Source organism: Pan troglodytes, chromosome 20, assembly GCF_028858775.2.
Source record: "Pan troglodytes isolate AG18354 chromosome 20, NHGRI_mPanTro3-v2.0_pri, whole genome shotgun sequence".
NCBI classification, from domain to species: domain Eukaryota; kingdom Metazoa; phylum Chordata; class Mammalia; order Primates; family Hominidae; genus Pan; species Pan troglodytes.
Genome location: NC_072418.2, coordinates 8,368,877 through 8,387,297, shown reverse-complemented (window position 1 = coordinate 8,387,297; position 18,421 = coordinate 8,368,877). Strand labels below are relative to the sequence as shown.

General features: G+C 50.1%; 1 protein-coding gene and 1 long non-coding RNA gene across 14 annotated transcripts in view; one reads left to right on the top strand and one right to left on the bottom strand.

Annotated features, from left to right (window-relative positions):
- Positions 1-18,421, top strand: part of RFX2 (regulatory factor X2) — a 208,085-nt gene that overhangs the window by 167,368 nt on the left and 22,296 nt on the right. For 8 of the 13 annotated variants that reach the window (XM_063801062.1, XM_016934797.4, XM_016934798.4 and 5 more), the window contains 2 exons: positions 6,973-7,047; positions 17,075-17,256. In XM_063801062.1, coding sequence (XP_063657132.1) covers positions 6,973-7,047; positions 17,075-17,256 — 257 coding nt within the window. The remainder of the gene's footprint in view (positions 1-6,972; positions 7,048-17,074; positions 17,257-18,421) is intronic. The other 5 variants (XM_016934799.4, XM_054673239.2, XM_054673240.2 and 2 more) reach the window with 1 other exon arrangement.
- The window catches only part of LOC129138049 (uncharacterized), a 43,205-nt gene continuing 36,731 nt past the window's right edge, over positions 11,948-18,421 (bottom strand). Inside the window, exons 3-4 of the long non-coding RNA XR_010153685.1 lie at positions 13,410-13,517; positions 11,948-13,303 (exon numbers count right to left, since the gene is read on the bottom strand). This is a non-coding gene — a long non-coding RNA (uncharacterized LOC129138049). The remainder of the gene's footprint in view (positions 13,304-13,409; positions 13,518-18,421) is intronic.

Here is an 18,421-nt window from a genome sequence, read left to right as displayed (position 1 = left end):
GTGGATTAGTTAAGAGTGTTGAAGTTAAGAGTGCGCAGTGGCTCTGTAAGCATCGGTCCTGCTGAGTGTGGTGGCTGATGCCTGTCATCCCAGCGGCTCTAAGAATCGGTCCTGCTGGGCGCGGTGGCTCCCACTGGTCATCCCAGCACTTTGGGAGGTGGAAGCAAGTGGGACTGCTTCAGCCCAGGAGTTCAAGACAAGCCTGGGCAACATTGCGAAACCCCATCTCTACAAAAAATACAAAAATTCCCTGGTTGTGGTGGCACATGCCTGTATGTTCAGCTACTTGGGAGACTGAGGTGGGAGGATGGCCTGAGCCCAGGAGGTCAAGGCTGCAGTGAGCTGTGATCGTGCCACTGCACTCCAGCCTGGGTGACAGAAGGAGACCCTGTCTCAAAACAAAGAAACAAACAACAGAATTGGTCCAGAAAGATAGCCACAAAATATTAAGTAACAAACACAAGTTGCAGAACTAAATAGAGACTGAGGGAAAATAATTAAAGCAAGTGTGAATGTGATCTCATGCCCCACAAAGGACGTGCACGGAGATATTGGTGGGGGCTCCCCCTGCCAAGTGGGAGTTGGGAGGAACAGACAAAGGGATTAAAATGCCCCATCTCCCTCCCACAGCCTCTCAGCCCTGCTGGCCTCCTCTGCCTGGACCACAGCGTTGGGCTTTTCCCTTCTCCAGGCCTAATTCTATGACTTACCACTCTGCCTTCAAAATTCCAGTCATTCTGCTTTTCTCTTTTAAAAACAATCTGCATTCTTGGGCCAGGCGCAGTAGCTCACGCCTGTAATCCCAGCACTTTGGGAGGCAAAGGCAGGTGGATCACAAGGTCAGGAGATCGAGACCATCCTGGCCAACATGGTGAAACCCCGTCTCTACTAAAATACAAAAAAAAAAAAAAAAATTAGCTGGACGGGGTGGCACGCACCTGTAGTCTCAGCTACCCAGGAGGCTGAGGCAGGGGAATCGCTTGAACCCGGGAAGCAGAGGTTGCAGTGAGCCGAGATCGCGCCACTGCACTACAGTATGGTGACAAAGCAAGACTCCATCTCAAAAAATAATAATAATAATAAAATAAAAACAATCTGCATTCTTTATAAAGACCCCAAAGGGTTGTTAGCATTTTAGCTTGAATTGGCTCCTTCTATGGTAACATGTCTAAGTTCTGTTTTAGATCAGAGGGTGAATTAACTACAGCAGGTTTGGGAGTGGCCCTCTCTGTCTCGTGTCTCCATATTTGGGTTTTTGGGGAATGACCTCCTCTCCCTCCCTACACCATGGCCACTTCTAGCTCCAGAATGAGCTATGATCATGCCACTGCACTCCAGCCTGGGCAGCAGAGAGAGACCCCACCTCTTTTTTAAAAAAGAATGCAGAGGCATCAAACTGTCCTAGAAGTCACTGTATTTTTCATTACCACATGCTCACATTCTAAAAGATGTTTTCAAGAGAGGAGAGAAAGAGGCTGGGTGCAGTGGCTCACACCTGCAACCCCAGCGCTTTGGGAGGCCAAGGCGGGTGGATCACTTGAGGTCAGGAGTTCAAGACCAGCCTGGCCAACATGGTGAAACCCCACCTCGACTAAAAATACAAAAATGAGCTGAGCATGGTGGCGGGCACCTGTAATCCCAGCTGCTCGGGAGGCTGAGGCAGGAGAATTGCTTGAACCTGGGTGGTGAAGGTTGCAGTGAGCCAAGATCGCAACACTGCACTCCAGCCTGGGCAACAGAGTGAGACTCGATCTCAAAAAAAAAAAAAAAAAAAAAAAAAAAGGGAAGGAGAAGAAAGAAAGGAAATACTAGTTTCATTTAAGAATGTCCTTGATGAAGCAGTAAAAATTATTAATTTTATTAAATTTCAACTCTTGAGCACACATCTCTTTAGTATTATGTGTGATGAGATGGGAAGTCCACCAGAGTACAATGACCACCTCCAAGAAAAGCCTGTGTGTGCTTGATTGACGTGTGGGCAGAACTAGCCATTGTTTTCCTAAAATTCCATTTCTGCTTGAAAGAATGACAAACTATGATTATTCGGACTCAGGTATTTGGCAGACATGTTTCCAAAAATGAACAAAGCCTGACATATTAAGAAAAACAGCTGGCAGGTTTTTGTGGCCAATGATAAAATTCAAGTTTTCAAACAAAGAAATGAAAATTTTGGAGTTGTGTCTGCCAACCAGGAACCTGACAACTTCCCAAAGTTAATGACTTTTCTGATGAGGTTGGTGGTGATATTAATGAATGTGATTTCTTGACACTATTTAATGAAATGTGGCAATGTTTGGAAGATCTGCAAACTCAGTAAACTCATATTTTTCAAGTGACCAATATATGATGTTACAAAACCATACCCATTAGTAAAATACTCATTCAAGTTGCAAGGGAGACTAAAATTACTTTTTGAAATTAGTTATATGTATATTTTTTATTGAGATAGAATGTATGTAACATAAAATTCACCATTTTGCAGTGGACAGTTCAGTGGCATTTAATACATTCACAGTGTGGTACAATCACCATTATCTAGTTCCAGAATATCGTCATCACCCTGAAAGGAAACCCCATCCCCACTAGCAGCCACTCTCCATTGTCCCTTCTTCCATCTCCTGACAGCCACTAATCTGCTTTCTGTCTCTAGGGATTTGCCAATTCTACATATTTTATGTAAAAGGAATTATATAATATATAGTCTTTTGCATGAGGCTCATCCATGTTGTAGCCTGTGTCAGAACCTTATTTTTGTGTGTGTGGCTAAATTATTCCATTGTATGGATGGACCACATTTTGTTTATCCATTCATCTGCTCAGTGACATGTGGGTTTTTCCGCTTTCTGGCACTTTGATTAAGTCATTTCACTGCCCTCTGGCCTCCATGGTTTCTGTTGAGAAATCAGCCATTACTCATATTCTGGATTCTTTGTTTGTGATGCCACTTCTCTCCTACTGCTTCTAGGATTCTCTCTTTGTCTTTGCCTTTCAACAGTTTGATTATAATGTGTCTTTGGTGTGGATTTCTTTGAGTTTGTGCCACTTAAAGTTTGTTGAGTGTATAGATTTAGTTTAGAGTGTATAGATTCATGTCTTTCATCAAATTTGGGAAGTTTTCAGCCATTACTTATTCAAATAGACTTTACCACTTTCTTCCTCTCCTCTCCTTCTGGGACTCCTATTATGTGTTTGTTGGTAAGCTTGGTGGTGTCCCACAAGTTTCTTAGGCTCAGCTCATTTTTCTTCATTCTTTTTTCTTTCCACTCTTCAGACTGGGTAATCTCAATTGACCCATCTTCAAGTTCCCTGATTCTTTCTTCTGCCTGCTCAAATCTGCTGTTGAACCTCCCCTCGTGAAGTTTTCATTCCAGCTATTATACTTTCAACTCCAGAAATTTTATTTGGTTCCTTTTTATAATTTCTGTCTCCTTATTGATATTCTACTGGTGAAACATCACTTTCATGTGTTTTTTTGTTGTTTTGTTTTGTTTTTGTTTTGATATGGAATCTCACTCTGTCACCCAGGTTGGAGTGCAGTGGCGTGATCTCAGTTCACTACAAACCCCGCCTCCCAGGCTCAAGCAGTTCTCAGGCCTCAGCCTTTCAAGTAGCTGGAATTACAGACGCCCACCACCACGCCTAGCTAATTTTTGTATTTTTAGTAGAGACAGGGTTTCACCATGTTGGCCAGGCTGCTCCCTGAACTCCTGACTTTAAGTGATCCACCCAACTCACCCTCCCAAAGTGCTGGGATTACAGGTGTGAGCCACCACACCCAGACTGTCATGGTTTTTTATAGTGCTTTGTACATGATTTCCTTTAGCTCTTTAAGTATATTTTATATAGTTGATTTAAACTCTTTGTTTCATAAGTCCAGTGGCTGGATTTTCTCAGAGACAGTCCTATTTATTTATTTCTACATATGGGCCATACTTTTTTTTTTTTTGCGTGCCTCATAATTTTTGTGGAAAACTGGATATTTTGAAGAGTATAACATGGTGACGCTGAATATTGGATTCTTCTGTTCTCCCCAGGGTTTGCTGTTGCTGCTTATAGGTATTGTTGATTGTTTGTTTCATGACCTTTCTGAACTAATTTTGTAAAATCTGCATTTTTTTTTTTTTTGAGACAGTCTCACTCTGTTGGCCAGGCTGGAGTGCAGTGGTGTGATCTTGGCTCACTGCAATCTCTGCTTCCTGGATTCAAGCGATCCTTCTGCCTCAGCCTCCCCAGAAGCTGGGATTACAGGTGTGTGCCACCACACCCACCTAATTTTTTTTGGTATTTTTAGTAGAGATAGGGTTTCACCATGTTAGCCAGGCTGGTCTTGAACTCCTGGCCTCAAGCAATCCACATGCCTCAGCCTCCCGAAGTGCTGGGATTATAGGCGTGAGCCACCATGCCCGGCCAAAATCTCTATTCAGTCACCTTAGTGGTCAGCTAGTGATCTGACAAAAATTTCCTTAAATGCCAAGTTTCATCTTTTTTTTTTTAATTAAGGGTTCACCTGTGTGCCATAATCTTTTAATTCATTTCCAGAGTTCTGATAAAGTCGATTCTGACAATTTTTGCCCATTTTTTGACTGCTTTTGTGAAGGGATGGGTTTTGGAGTTCCTTACTCTGCCATTGTTATGGATGTCAGCTCAAGATTAATGGATTTTAATGTAACTGAGGATGAAAACCTCGTTGATATGGTTTCAGATTCCACATTGCAGCTAACCTTTAAGAAATTACCAGTTGTCAAGTGTTGCTATAGTATCAAGTAAAAATATCCACAATTATCTGAAAAGGCTATTAAAACAGTGCTCCTTTTCCAACTATATATCTGTGTGAGGCCAAGTTTTTTCAATGTACTTCAACTAAAACAGTATACAATAACAGATGGAGATACAGAAGTAGATGTGTAGAGTTGTCTTCTGTAAGTCACGCACTCTACAGATTTGTGAAGATGCAGAATCATTCCACTCTTCTCCTTTTGGTTTGGTTTTTTTTTTTTAATTTGGAAAGTGTACCTATTCTTCAAGTGTTAACCTATAATGGGTTTATTATTTTTTAATGAATTAATACATCTTTTTAAAAATTATCTATTTTGATTTCTAATAAGGGAAATAATACATTTAACTTTTAAAAACAAAAGCAGGCAGGGTGTGGTAGCTTATGCCTGTAATCCCAGAACTTTGGGAGGCCGAGGTGGGTGGATCACTTGAGGCCAGGAGTTCAAGACCAGCTTGGCCAACATAGAGAAATCCCGTCTCTGCTAAAAAATACAAAAATTAGCTGGGTGTGGTGGCACATGCCTGTAATCCCAGCTACTCAGGAGGCTGAGGCATGAGAATCACTTGAGCCTGGGAGGCAGAGGTGGCCGTGAGCCGACATCACATCACTGCACTCCAGCCTGGGAAACAGAGCAAGACTCTGGCTCAAGAAAAAAATAAATAAATAAAGCTCTTTTTCAGGGGTGGGTGGTGAAATCTCAAAATTTTGTAATAGTGTGTTTTTTAATAGACCAAATGATTGAGACCCACTATGTTGGAGAGACAGTGTTTTCTTCTCCTTCCCAGTCTGCTGGGCACTGGACAAGGCCCCCTGAGATTAGGGCAGACTTCCAGAGGTCATGCACTCTGCTCTCCCGGCACCCATAGGTGAGCGATGTCCCACAGGGAAGGTGCCACAGGGTAGTACTCACGTGGCTGCCCAAGCTGCAGATTAGAATGGCCCCAAGACATGGGGGTGGCATGTGTGTTTTTTCTATCATAGAGGTGGCGATTGCCTTCTCGTCGCCTGCACCCTGAGGCTGATGGGTGGGAGAGGTCTCACCATCCTACTTTCCCCTGGTCCTCCAGTGTACCTTCTGCACTTCTTAAAGGTGACCCTGACGTCCTCCTTGGCTTGAAGCAAGGGTAGCTATGAGAGAAGGCAGAACCACCATGGTCGGAGGCCGTGGGAGAAGCAGTTACCCTCTCATTCTTGAACTCAGCTCCGCTCGCCTGCTCTCTGAAATACACACTCAACCTGCTCTTTGCAGAAGTGTCAAGTCTTTGGCCTCCCTGGGTGTTTTAGGAAAGGAAGCATATACTTCAAGTTCATCTCCTCCCGCTTCAGTCCTCTGGTCGTCGGGGTGGGCTGCAGCAGATTTTACGTCGCTGTTTTCCGTGTGCGAGTCTAGGACAAACCAAATGCGTGCGAATGCCTTAGTGGCCACGCACAGCTGTGTGCCTCCTCCATCGCGTGGACCTGCCGCCCACCTCCCTCCCCACCTCCATCAGGTCCTTCAGGATCCAACTCAAAAGCCCCTTCCTCCAGGAAGTTCTGCCGTTAGCTCCCCAACTCTTTCTTCCAAAACTCTTTTCTCTTTTCCAAAAATCTTCTTCGCACAGCTCCCCCTGGGTAAACATTCGCCAGACAGTGTCCAGTGGCCCTGGATCCTACGGCCTCCTGGTGGCAGGGTCTGAGTCTTTGGCCTCGCTGCTACTTTCCCAAAGCCTCCAGCAGCGGGGAGACCCTGGGCTTTGCGACAGGACAGCCTGGCTGGGGAGTCAAGGCTGCCATCTCTCCTTGCTTTCATTCTGGTTCCCCATCGATGTGGCGTGGGGAGAGGAGCAGGTGACTATGATGCTGGCTTGGCTGACACTGGAATGGATGCAGTGGCTGCATATTAATGCTACGGCGTGCACATGCATATGCCAGGGAAAATTCAGTAGCAAGTTTTTACAACATGATTTCTGCTGCTTCTGTTGGACGGGCTCTCGGGCTTACCTACGTGTGCGAAGCAACACTCCCTACCGCAGCTTTCATGCACGATTTAACTCACCCCCGCCCTGCCTGCGTGGAGCCTCATTTTTATTTTGTAGGAGCTCGAATCATTATTTGGATATTAATAAAAACAAATCTTGGCTGATGCTAACCATCTGATTTCCTTTTTTTTTTTTTTCCATTTTGTTTTGTTTTGTTTCTGCACACATTTTCTTTAGCTTGAAATGGCGATTGAAAACCTCCAAAAAAGCGAAGGAATCACATCACACAAAAGCGGTTTACTCAACAGCCATGTAAGTGTGCGTCTGACCTGGCAACCTGTCCCTGCTCTGCTTGTAACCTGCATAGACATTTTTAAGACAAATGAAGGCAACCGGGCGCGGTGGCTCACGCCTGTAATCCCAGCACTTTGGAAGGCCAAGGCAGGTGGATCACTTGAAGTCAGGAGTTTGAGACCAGCCTGGCCAACATGGTGAAACCCCGTCTCTATTAAAAATAGAAAAATTAGCTGGGCATGGTGGTGGGCGCCTGTAATCCCAGCTACTTGGGAGGCTGAGGCAGGAGAATCGCTTGAACCCGGGAGGCAGAGGTTGCAGTGAGCCGAGATCACGCCACTGCACTCCAGCCTGGGCAACAGAGTGAGACTCCATCTCAAAAAAAAAAAAAAAAAAAACACACGAAGACAATAAAATGACACCTTTAAAGTGTCATTTGTGAAAGGTGGTTGAGGGGAAGCCAATCTAGAATCCTACATCCAGCCAAAAATACCCTTCAGCAATGAAGGAGAAATCAAGACAGATTCTTTATTTGTAAAAGGTAGACAATAACAACACCTACCTCCTCGGGTTGTCATAGGGAGTAAATTATTTAATGTACGTAAAATACTTTCAACAATACCTGGCAGGTGATAAGCAGTATAGTTATATATGAAAAATAAAAACAATACAAAAATCAGCAACAGCAACAAAAAAGAGAGAAAATGACATAGGATCGGGAATGCCTTAGACTCTTAGCTAATTTTCTTGGGATCCTCTCTTGGAAAGAAACAGTAATTTGAGAAAAGCATAAAGCAGCTAATTCATACAGATTTTAGTGTCTAGGATTTTTCTCCTCCCCTTGTCTCTTGGGAGAAGACCGTGATCACAGGCCCCATGATGGGAGGTTGGGGGCATCTCAGCTCTGCACAGCCCTGTAGCAGGATGGGACTGGGGGACGTGGCAGGCTCCGTCTTTATTTCCAGGGACAACAGAGAAGGAAAGCTCTGGCCCCCTCAGACTCATCGCTTTCACTTCTCCTCAAACGCTCTTGATTCGGCTTTGCACATAGCTGGAAATGTGTTCGGCACCTTAACACTGGGACGGGCCATCGAAGTCAGAATGTCCTTCTAGTAGTTGCTCTCTAGCACTTAAACTGGGCTCTGACATTCTCTTGAGAATTCAGACATCAGAGAAGAAGTCCCCTTCAGTGGACCCCAGTCATCACCGTGATCCCGTCCTGACTCCCGTCCTCACTCCCGTCCTCACCGTGATCCCGTCCTGGCTCCCGTCCTCACCGTGATCCCGTCCTGACTCCCGTCCTCACCGTGATCCCGTCCTGACTCCCGTCCTCACCGTGATCCCGTCCTGACTCCCGTCCTCACTCCCGTCCTCACCGTGATCCCGTCCTGACTCCCGTCCTCACTCCCGTCCTCACCGTGATCCCGTCCTGACTCCCATCCTCACCGTGATCCCGTCCTGACTCCCGTCCTCACCGTGATCCCGTCCTGACTCCCGTCCTCACCGTGATCCCGTCCTGACTCCCGTCCTCACCGTGATCCCGTCCTCATTCCCGTCCTCACCGTGATCCCGTCCTCACTCCCGTCCTCACCGTGATCCCGTCCTCACTCCCGTCCTCACTGTGATTCCATCCTGACTTCTGTGCTGGCCGATGTGTAAAATGAGGCGTTATCAAAAGGCAGTGAGTGATTCTGGGGGCAGAAAGTGATGTAGGACAGGTCCAGAAACCTGGGTTATGGGTTAGGCACAGGTGTGGTCACCTGCTCACTGCAGCCCCTGACGAGGCCTCTGCCCTTTGCCTCAGGGGGCTGGTCACTAGAAGAAATGGCAGAAATATTTCCTTCTGCCGATTGTCTTGAAGCAAAAAAGACAAAACAAAACAAACACCATGCCAGACCCCTGCTCAGTGCCCCGCCCCTCTCCAGGCTGGGTAGGACATGGTCATCCTGTCATCTGTCACTGCTGGATGACATCCTCCCTGTAGATGAACTCAGGGAGAAGGGAGTCTTCCACACGTGCTTGGAGAGAGGATCTCCCCAGCCCCCAGTCTTAAACTCAGAGCACATACATGGGAAAATGTGCAGAATACCATTCCCCATTCAGCAAGGATCAGGCCGTCTTCAGCCTGAACGCAAACCCATGCGGGTCCAGGGTATCAGCCCTGGGCGAGAGGGCTGCGTGACCCAGGCAGGATGGGGGTGCAGAGCCTGGACAGGCAGCAAGTCCACGGGAGAGTTAAAATGTCTATGGGAAAATGGGCTGGGCGCGGTGGCTCACGCCTGTAATCCCAGCAGTTTGGGAGACCAAGGCGGGCGGACCACTTGAGGTCAGGAGTTCCAGACCAGCCTGACCAACATGATGAAACCCCATCACTACCAAAAATACAAATATTAGCCGGGCGTGGTGGCACATGCCTGTAGTCCCAGCTACTCTGGAGGCTGAGACAGGAGAATTGCTTGAACCCGGGAGACGGAGGTTGCAGTGAGCTGAGATTGCGCCACTGCACTCCAGCCTGGGAGACAGAGCGAGACTCCATCTCAAAAAAAAAAAAAAGAAAAAATGTCTATGGGAAAATGCATGAGCCGCTTGTCTCTGGCTGCTGGGATCCTTCCTGCTTTCTAACACTTCATCCGAAAGGCAGACTTTCTCAGGTCGCTTCCCCGATGAAGATTTGTATTCCCGAGCTGAAGGTAAAATCTCTCGTTTCTTTTACTCACTGACGATTCGCTGTTGAGTTGTTTCCTTCTATCATGAGCTGTGATCAGTAAGATTCCGGGCTTGGTGACTCGAAGCAAAGGAAGTAAAATAAGATCTTTCTAAAAAGTTCACCACACACACGGGCAGAATAAACTTAGATCTTGTTTTGGCAAATGTGAGAGCCAGAGAGGAAGAGAGGAGTTAAAGCACGTGATCTGCTGATGGACGGGGTGACGTGCCCTTGAACGATTGTCCCCAGGGCTGCCTGTGGCTGAGACTGAGGTCGTGGTGGGCAGCGGCCTTCTGCAGGTCAGGCGGGGGCACAGCCACAGTGCCACCTCCCTTGCCAGCCTGACCCTGTGGCAGATAAGCCAAGTGTGTGGGAGCAGCTGGGCCCTGGAGACCCATTTTCCCAGTGGCCTCCCAGACCTCCCTTCTCAGACAGCCCCAGGCAGGGTCGCCCCAGCAGCAGGGCCTGTGTGCCTCTTCCCTGCTGCCAGCTGGTGACGTCAGACCACCGTCTACCGTGTGCAGGGTTCTGGCCAGGTCAGTGCCAAACATAGGGAGTAAAAAAGGAGGAAAAGTCACTCCAGGGAGCTTAGCATTTGAGGGCACAAGGTGGAAGACGTGGGAAACCCACCCAGGGAACCCCTCACAGACGTCTCTGAGCGGAGCTGGCCACGTGTTCCGCGGAGCTGGTTCCCTCCTCTGCGCTGTCTCAGGAGGGAAGGTGTATTCAGGTGCTGGGAGCCTGGTAAAACGAGACAGCATTGTCCAGACCCAGCCGGTCAACAGGAGCTTCCCAGGCCTCCCCTCTAGGGGCTTGGACCCAGGGGGTCTGCAGGGCCTGGAGGTCTGCACATTGGAAGAACCTTCCAGCCAGCTGATGGTCAGCCTGGCGTGGAAACCCCCAGGGAGGAGGAGGCCCCGTAGCAGTGTCCAAACTGGAAAAGGGCACGATATGGCGCCGTGAAAATGGGGATTAGCTCTTCCAGAGGGAAGGGGACGGAGCTGGGGCTGGGGATGAAACATGTCTTCACCCGACCGGGTGTGGCAGGCCGCCGACTTGAGCAGAAGAGGCGGCCTCAGCCCCTGGGGGCCACCGGGCTGCCCTCAGGCTACCAGCCGACCGGGACCCCGTAGCAGGTTCACCGAGTCTCTGTCACCATGAGGTGGCGCTGTCTGCTAAAGTAAACGCATCACTTGCACACCCTGCGGGAGAGAGCTGCGTGTGGAAGAGTCGTATTTGGGTTATGTGACTTTTTGCTTTGAAATCAAGAAACACACATTGTCAAAGGTCATTTAGCCTTCAGCTGGTGACCTGTGTAGCCTGGCGCCATGGCCGTGTTGTCCTGCAGGCCACAGTGGGGTTGCTAGAGCCGGCAGCTCCTCAGAAGGGGCCTCTGTCCAGAAGTGCCGCTGTTTTCCCTTGGATTAGTGTCTTAGCTCAGTGCGTGGCCTCCACCCTCAACAACCCCTGCGCCTCCCACAACCCCTGCGCCTCCCGCCCACGGTCCCATCTCAGGCAGGGGCAGCCAATCTTCCAGGCGCTCGGCCCCCAACCCCACTGCGTCCTGGCCTCCTTGCTCCTCTCATGCCCGCCGCCAGATGCTCTTCAACCTCACCTTCAAGAAAGATCCAGAACCAGGTGGCACCCCCCCACCTCCTCCACCTCGACGACTTCCCGAGCCGCCACTGTCCCTGTGGATTCTTTCGGCCACCTCCTAGCCAGCCGTCAGCGCCCACCCCTACCCAGCCTCCAGCCCCTTCTCACAGCAGCCGCCAGAGTGATCCTGCTAAAACCCAGGTCAGATCGCCGCACTGCTCTGCTCGGAAGCCTCCAGGGCTCCCCTTGGCCCTCCAAGTAGAACCGAGTGTTGTCAAAATGGCCCACAAGGCCCTGCAGGACCCGCTCGCTCCCACTCCTCACTCTGCTCCAGCCACACGGGCCTCCTCGCCGTTCCTCCAATGCACCAGGCTCGGACCTGCCCCAGGGCCTTTGCACTGTGGGGCCCTCTGCCTGAAGCTCTCTTCCCCAGGCTCCCCCTCACCTCCTCTGAGTCTTCACTCAGTGGGCACTTTCTCAGTGAGCCCTGCCTGACACCCCCACCCCACCTCAACTTACTATCCCCTTGCAGTCCTCCCTCCAGTCTCTCCGTGGCGGCGACCCCATCCCCTTTCCCAGTTGAATTTCTCTGATGGCACTTGGCACCAGCCCTCATTCAGTTCATTTTACTTATTTATTGTGGGTCTCTGCCAGACAAGAACGGACGCTTCCAGGGGGCAGGGGTTTTTGTCTTTTATTCGCCGTTGCATCCCCAGCACCTAAACAAGGCCTGGCATAGAGCCAGCTCTCGTAAATATTTGTGGAATGGGTGAAAAGGTGGATGTTCCAAGTCGGATTATGTCAACACAGGGCACACCTGGACGGTTGGAATAGCTGCCCGAGCTGCTAGTGTATGGCCCGGCGATACTCTAACTCACCACCAGGAGCCAGTGTCAGGCAAATTTGCCCCCAGGAATAGAAACAAGTATCTTAGGAGACAAAGGGGGCCGGGTAGGTGGGCATGATCCCTGCCTTCCCACCGGCAGGTGAGGATATCTGTCCACAGGGGCTGTGCCTGCAAAGAGCCCAGAACCACAGGCCTTTGTTGGGGGGCGGGGGAGAGGGAGGCGCTGGCATTTCGGGATTTTTTTTTCCTTAAAAGGAATGATTTGATCCATTTCATCAAGAAGTGTGCTGTCCTGACAGATTGTGGCAAATGTGGGTACACATGTACATTTCCTTGGAAAGCGTTCTGCTTATTTGTGTTTGATATTGACACAGAAAGAATGCAAATATCAGCAGACAAAGCAGACTGCAGAACATGCCCAAACCAGAAAGGTGACTCCGTCCAGCTGCTGCCTTTCCTGGCATGAAGGTACCCGAGCCCTCAAGAGCAGGGGAGGTGGGCGAGTGTGGTTGGAGCGGCTGGACCCTCGTGGTCGGTTTCACGGAACTGACCTGTGATGCTCGCCGCAGTCTGACGCGCCGCCAGGTGTGGGCTCCAGCACCGAGGGATGGGAAGGCCCAGTGCATAAGTGGCTCCCAGCCTGCTGGTGAGGCGTAGACTCTGAACAGAGTCTGCAAGCCATACTTCGGTTCTAACCCCGTTCTCCTCCCAGAAGTTCATCAACACAGAAGAGGGAGGAAATAGACCCGACTGTTCCAGCCGCTTCAGTCTTCTCTGTGGTTTCTTGATGTTGAGCAAGAAGGACTTGCTGTCAAGACAACTATGCATCCTTTTAGTGTCAATGTCAACGTAATTACCCAAGCAAAGGATTCTACTCTTAAATAGCCTGGGGGGGTCGGGGGTAAACAGCAGAAGGATCATCTGTTCCAAAACCTTCTTTTTATGTGTGAGCCAGTATGTCCTCCTGGTGGATGGAGTCTTATACTCTAACCTCTCAGGACTCCTAGTCCAGTGCTCCTTCCAGCTCACCGCCCGCAAAATCTGGCCTCACACTTTTAGCCTGAAAATCCGCATCATCATTTGGCTCCTTGAGATGTGGTGTCACTGGCCCTGGCTCCTGCTGCCTGTGGAGGACAGTCTAAGAAGTGGCACCTGTGCCCCCAGCCTCAGAATGACCAAGGGAAGCCTCTGGCTTCTTCACCCAGACACCCTCTGTTGCTCCCCATCTACCTCCTCGGACAGTCTTTCTCTGCTGCCAGGCTTGAGACATCTCCAGGATCCTGCAGATGCTCACATGGGCAAACCTGGCTCCGTCTCCACCCTCAGGGAGAGCACACTCTGCAGGGAACAGGCGATAAATCAATCAGCACACATGACAAATCCGGACGGTGAAGCCACTGGGAAGAAAAGCTTCAGGGCCCACACTGCAGCTCCCGACTGTCATCCCAACACTTCCGGAAGCTGAGGCAGGAGGATCACTTGAGCCCGGGAGTTGGAGGCTGCATGAGCCATGATTGCACCACTGCGCTCCAGCCTGGGGTGGTGACAGGATGAGACCCTATCTCTAAATATATATATATATATATATATATATATATATATATATATATCCCTGTCTCTAAAAAAAAAGTGTATATATATATACACATATATACACACACATACTCACACACTAACTTCAACATCAAGGTTGTGGTTCATAGTATTCATAGCATTAAATACAGGGAAGACTCCGGAGCTCTTAAGCTCTTAAGGGTCCAAGCACTCTGCCAGAGCCGGACTTTGGAGGAGAAAAAAGCAACACTGCCTCCATTGTATCGGAAAAAGTCCAGTCCAGAAAGTCGGAAGATGAAGGGTGTGAATGACTTGATGGAAAGTGAAAACTCTGATGTCCCTTTTCCCAAAGAGGCAAGTGAGGAAGAGATGAAGTCTCCACTCCGGGCCCTTCTCAGGGTCCTTTGTTTTAACTGCCCCTTATTCAAAGGACAAGAGGGCGGGGGTCCCTCCCTGTGGTTATGGGCACAGCCGAGCACATGGCACCCAATGCTGGACAGATGAAATTGGCACCTGCTAACGATGGCAACTGCTAACGATCACCTGCACTCATGGCCGGTGGGGGACACTGCACTTCACACAGGGCCCTGCAGGCGGCAGGAGGCAGACTTTGTGGTAGCAAGAGGGCGAGGGGTCCCTGGTGCTGAGGAGGAGGTGATAGGCTACTTGAGTGATTCAGGGGCGGCCAGGGAACCGGAATCCAAGCTCAGGGATTGTGGCAGGAACCACTCCTGTCCCTTTGGTAAGGAGGGATGTTTGGCCACGGGACTTACCTGCAGGAGCAGAGCTGGAGGGGAGCTTGTGGTCAGGAGGTGTGAAGCCCTCCTGGCTTGCCCCAGAGGCAGGACGTGAGGTTGGACCCACACTTCAAGGCTTACGCTTTGCTCCTCTTCATCCTCAACACCCACGTGGGCAGTGCCCCTGCTGGGTGACTCTTCCCACCCCTTGGAGGTTTTGTCCTCAGCTCTTTGGTTCCAAAGTAACACATCTGGTCCCAATCTCTACCCTGAACTCCAGCCCAAGACTTAACTTCCCCCTTCCTAAAACTGAACTCAGCCCCGCAGCTCACCTGCGATTCGGCTTAAGAGACCTCCGCGTTCAGGCCCCACACACCCCTTCACCTGAACCTTTGACCTGTTTGTCCTCCTGTGAAACGTTCCAGAACCCAGGGCAGGTCCTCACTCCACTGTGGCCCTGGGTCAACCCCTGTTAGGGCTGGAGGGGCCAGGACAGGCTGGATCGGGTGGGTCTTAGATGAGATAAAAGGGGTTCTGAGGTGCTGGTCGCTGGTGCAGGGCTCGTCAGAACCACCCCATAGCACTATTTCATAAAAAGGAGATGAAGGCCGGGCGCGGTGGCTCACGCCTGTAATCCCAGCACTTTGGGAGGCCAAGGCGGGTGGATCACCTGAGGTCAGGAATTCGAGGCCAACATGGCAAAATCCCATCTCTACTAAAAATACAAAAAACATAAGCCAGATGTGGTGGCACATGCCTATAATGCCAGCTACTCAGGAGGCTGAGGCAGAAGAATGACTTGAAGCCTGGAAGTGGAGGTTGCAGTGTACCAAGATTGCGCCACTGCACTCCAGCCTGGGTGACAGAGTGAGACTCCATTTCAATAAATAAATAATTAAAGGGAGATGAATGCTTACTTCCTCCCCAGCTTCTAATGCTGAGTTGGGGGGGTGGGGATGGGGCAAACAGACAGGCAAACGTGACAGTGGGGCGGGGGGGGTGCCATGGGTACGCTGTGGTGAGTGGACAGATATTTCCCAGGGGACACGCCTACTTCGTGTTTTGTGGGGTGTGCAGGGCACAGGGACAAGGGCTTCCCAGGCCAAGGGCTGTGCAGGAGCCTAACATGCCCGGTGGGGGAGGGCTGAGGACCCAGCACTGCCCACTCTGAAGGGCCCAGGCAGCAGGAGCCCTTCGGAGCTCTGGAAGCGGGGCTCAGTCTAGACAAAGCAGCCGACAGCCTCTCACAAAGGGGACCAGGTAGAGACAGCTGGTTTCCCCCGACGCTCTTGACATGGGATCTGGACTCAGGCCTCGCTTCTGTGCGTGGAATTCCTGTCTTTCTGCAAATGGCAGGCATCAGTGAAAGCCTTTTGTATTCACACAGCAGACCTCTCTGGATCAGGGGACAGACGATAACAGAGGGAGAGGTGGAAACCAGAATTAAGCCGCAGTCTTTAAGGCACCTGGGTGAGGGCATCAGTTGGTGGGCGGGCCACCTTTGCGTCCATGCCCAGTGTGGGGACTGAGCTCTTTGTGTGGACAGTTCTCGCAGCCCTTCTAACTGGATGTTCACCTCTCGAGGCATAGTCCTTGGCTCGGGACTCATTTAGCCCATCTTTTTGTTTTGTTTCGTTTTTTGAAAGAGACGAAGTCTTGCTCTGTCGCCCAGGCTGGAGTACAGTGTGGCGCGACCCTAGCTCACTGCAGCCTCAACCTCCTGGGCTCAAGCAATCCTCCCACCTCAGCCTCCCAAGTAGCTATGTCCTGCCTTTTGACTTAGACACAAAACCGTGCATATAAGCATTTGTGTATTTTACTGAATTTCCATTTGTACCTCCCTCAATAAGGGATCTCAGTACACGTTAGCTCACTGCTCACTACAGAACACAGGGCTGTGGGGCCCCCGAGTCTTCTTCAATCTTCCTGTTCAGCATCAGAATTTCTCTCCATTCCTGTATGTTGAGGAGCGATTTGGTGTTAAAGCCTGTGTGGTGTGTGGGTATTTCATTTAAGGGACTGAAGACAGAAGCTAATAGTTCCTGATCACACCCAGATGTTTACAAATTAAGTCCAGGAACCTGAAAACCAGGCTAAACATGGAAGAATCAATAAGCGAAAGAAAATGAGGGATTCATTAATCTGCTTGGAGAACTCAAATCAGTGACCATAAAGATGGATTTCTGGCCAGGCACGGTGGCTCACGCCTGTAATCCCAGCACCTTGGGAGGCTGAGGCAGGTGGATCACCTGAGGTCAGGAGTTTGAGACCAGCCTGGGCAACATGGTGAAACCCCGTCTCTACTAAAAATACAAAAATTAGCCAGACGTGGTGTCGGACACCTGTAATCCCAGCTACTTGGGAGGCTGAGGGAGGAAAATTGCTTGAACCCAGGAGACAGAGGCTGCAGTCAGCCGAGACTGCGCCACTGTACTCCAGACTGGGTGACAGAGCAAGACTCCGCCTCAAAAAGAAAGAAAAGATGGATTTCCTCATCCCATTTGGTAACACAGGGAACGCAAGTAATTCTCTTAACGAGTCCACGTTGGCATGTTAGCGTTCCTCAGGCTTCTGACAAATGCAGACGTGCCTTTCTTTTTGCAGCTCCAGTGGCTGTTGGATAATTATGAAACAGCGGAAGGTGTGAGTCTCCCCAGAAGTTCTCTTTACAACCACTACCTTCGGCACTGCCAGGAGCACAAGCTAGACCCAGTGAACGCTGCCTCCTTCGGGAAACTGATCCGTTCTGTGTTTATGGGGCTGAGAACGCGGCGGCTGGGCACCAGGTGGGTAGACGATCCCCAGCCCACCTGTTCTTCCTCTTCCTTTCCCAAGAAATGGAGCTTTTGGGAAAATGCGAGGCTTCCTCCTCCTTTCCAGGTGGCCTGATTCGCAGCCACCTCTGGAGTGCTTGCAGTTACTTTCAATTGGCGGCAGCCTTGGCTGTGGCCAGGTGTAGCCCACGGTGTTGGCTTTAGAAGCCGGTGATGGGACATGGGGATCACTCTGGTTTTCTCTCTCCTTTTGAAATTTCCCAAACAATACTTTTCTTTTTTTATTTTAGAGCAGCCTCTGGGCCAGGTGTGGTGGTGCACACCTGAAATCCCAACAGTTTGGGAGGCCGAGGCAAGAGGATCACTTGAGACTAGGAGTTCAAGACCAGCCTGGGCAACATAGCAAGACCTCATCTCTACAAAAAAATTAAAAATTAGCCAGGCATAGTGGTGCACACGTATTTGCACACCTGTAATTTCACCTATTTGGGAGACTGAGAGGGGAGGAGCACTTGAGCCCAGGAGGTTGAGGCTGCGGTGAGCCATGATTGCACCACTGTACTCCAGCCTGGGCGACAGAGCAAGACCCTGTGTCAAACAAACAAACAAACAAACAAACAAAATGTAGCCTCTGGTTTACCCAGCAGAGCTGGATTTACCATTTCTTGGTGTTTTGTTTTTGAGACACAGCCTTGCTCTGTCACCCAGGCTGGAGTGCAGTGGCGTCATCTCGGCTCACTGTAGCCTCCACCTCCTGGGTTCAACCAATTCTCCTGCCTCAGCCTCCCAAGTAGCTGGGATTTACGGGCCCCCACCAGCACGCCTGGCTAATTTTTATATTTTTAGTAGAGACAGGGTTTCGACATGGTGGCCAGGCTGGTCTCAAACTCTTGGCCTCAAGTGATCTGCCTGCCTCAGCCTCCCAAAGTTCTGGGATTACAGGTGTGAGCCACTGTGCCCGGCCTCTTGGTGTCTTTTGCTGTACCTGGACCAATCCACCCCGCCTTCTCTTGGCCTATGGCAGCCCCGGGACATCACAGGCCACAGACTTATCGCAGGCAATTATGCCAACTCTCCTCTAACAGAAAGAAACAGCGGCACCTCCAACCCAAAGCTGGTGGCCCAGAGAGTGCAGGAGGCTGCTGCCTGCTGAGGCTGTGATCCTGTGGCCAGCGAG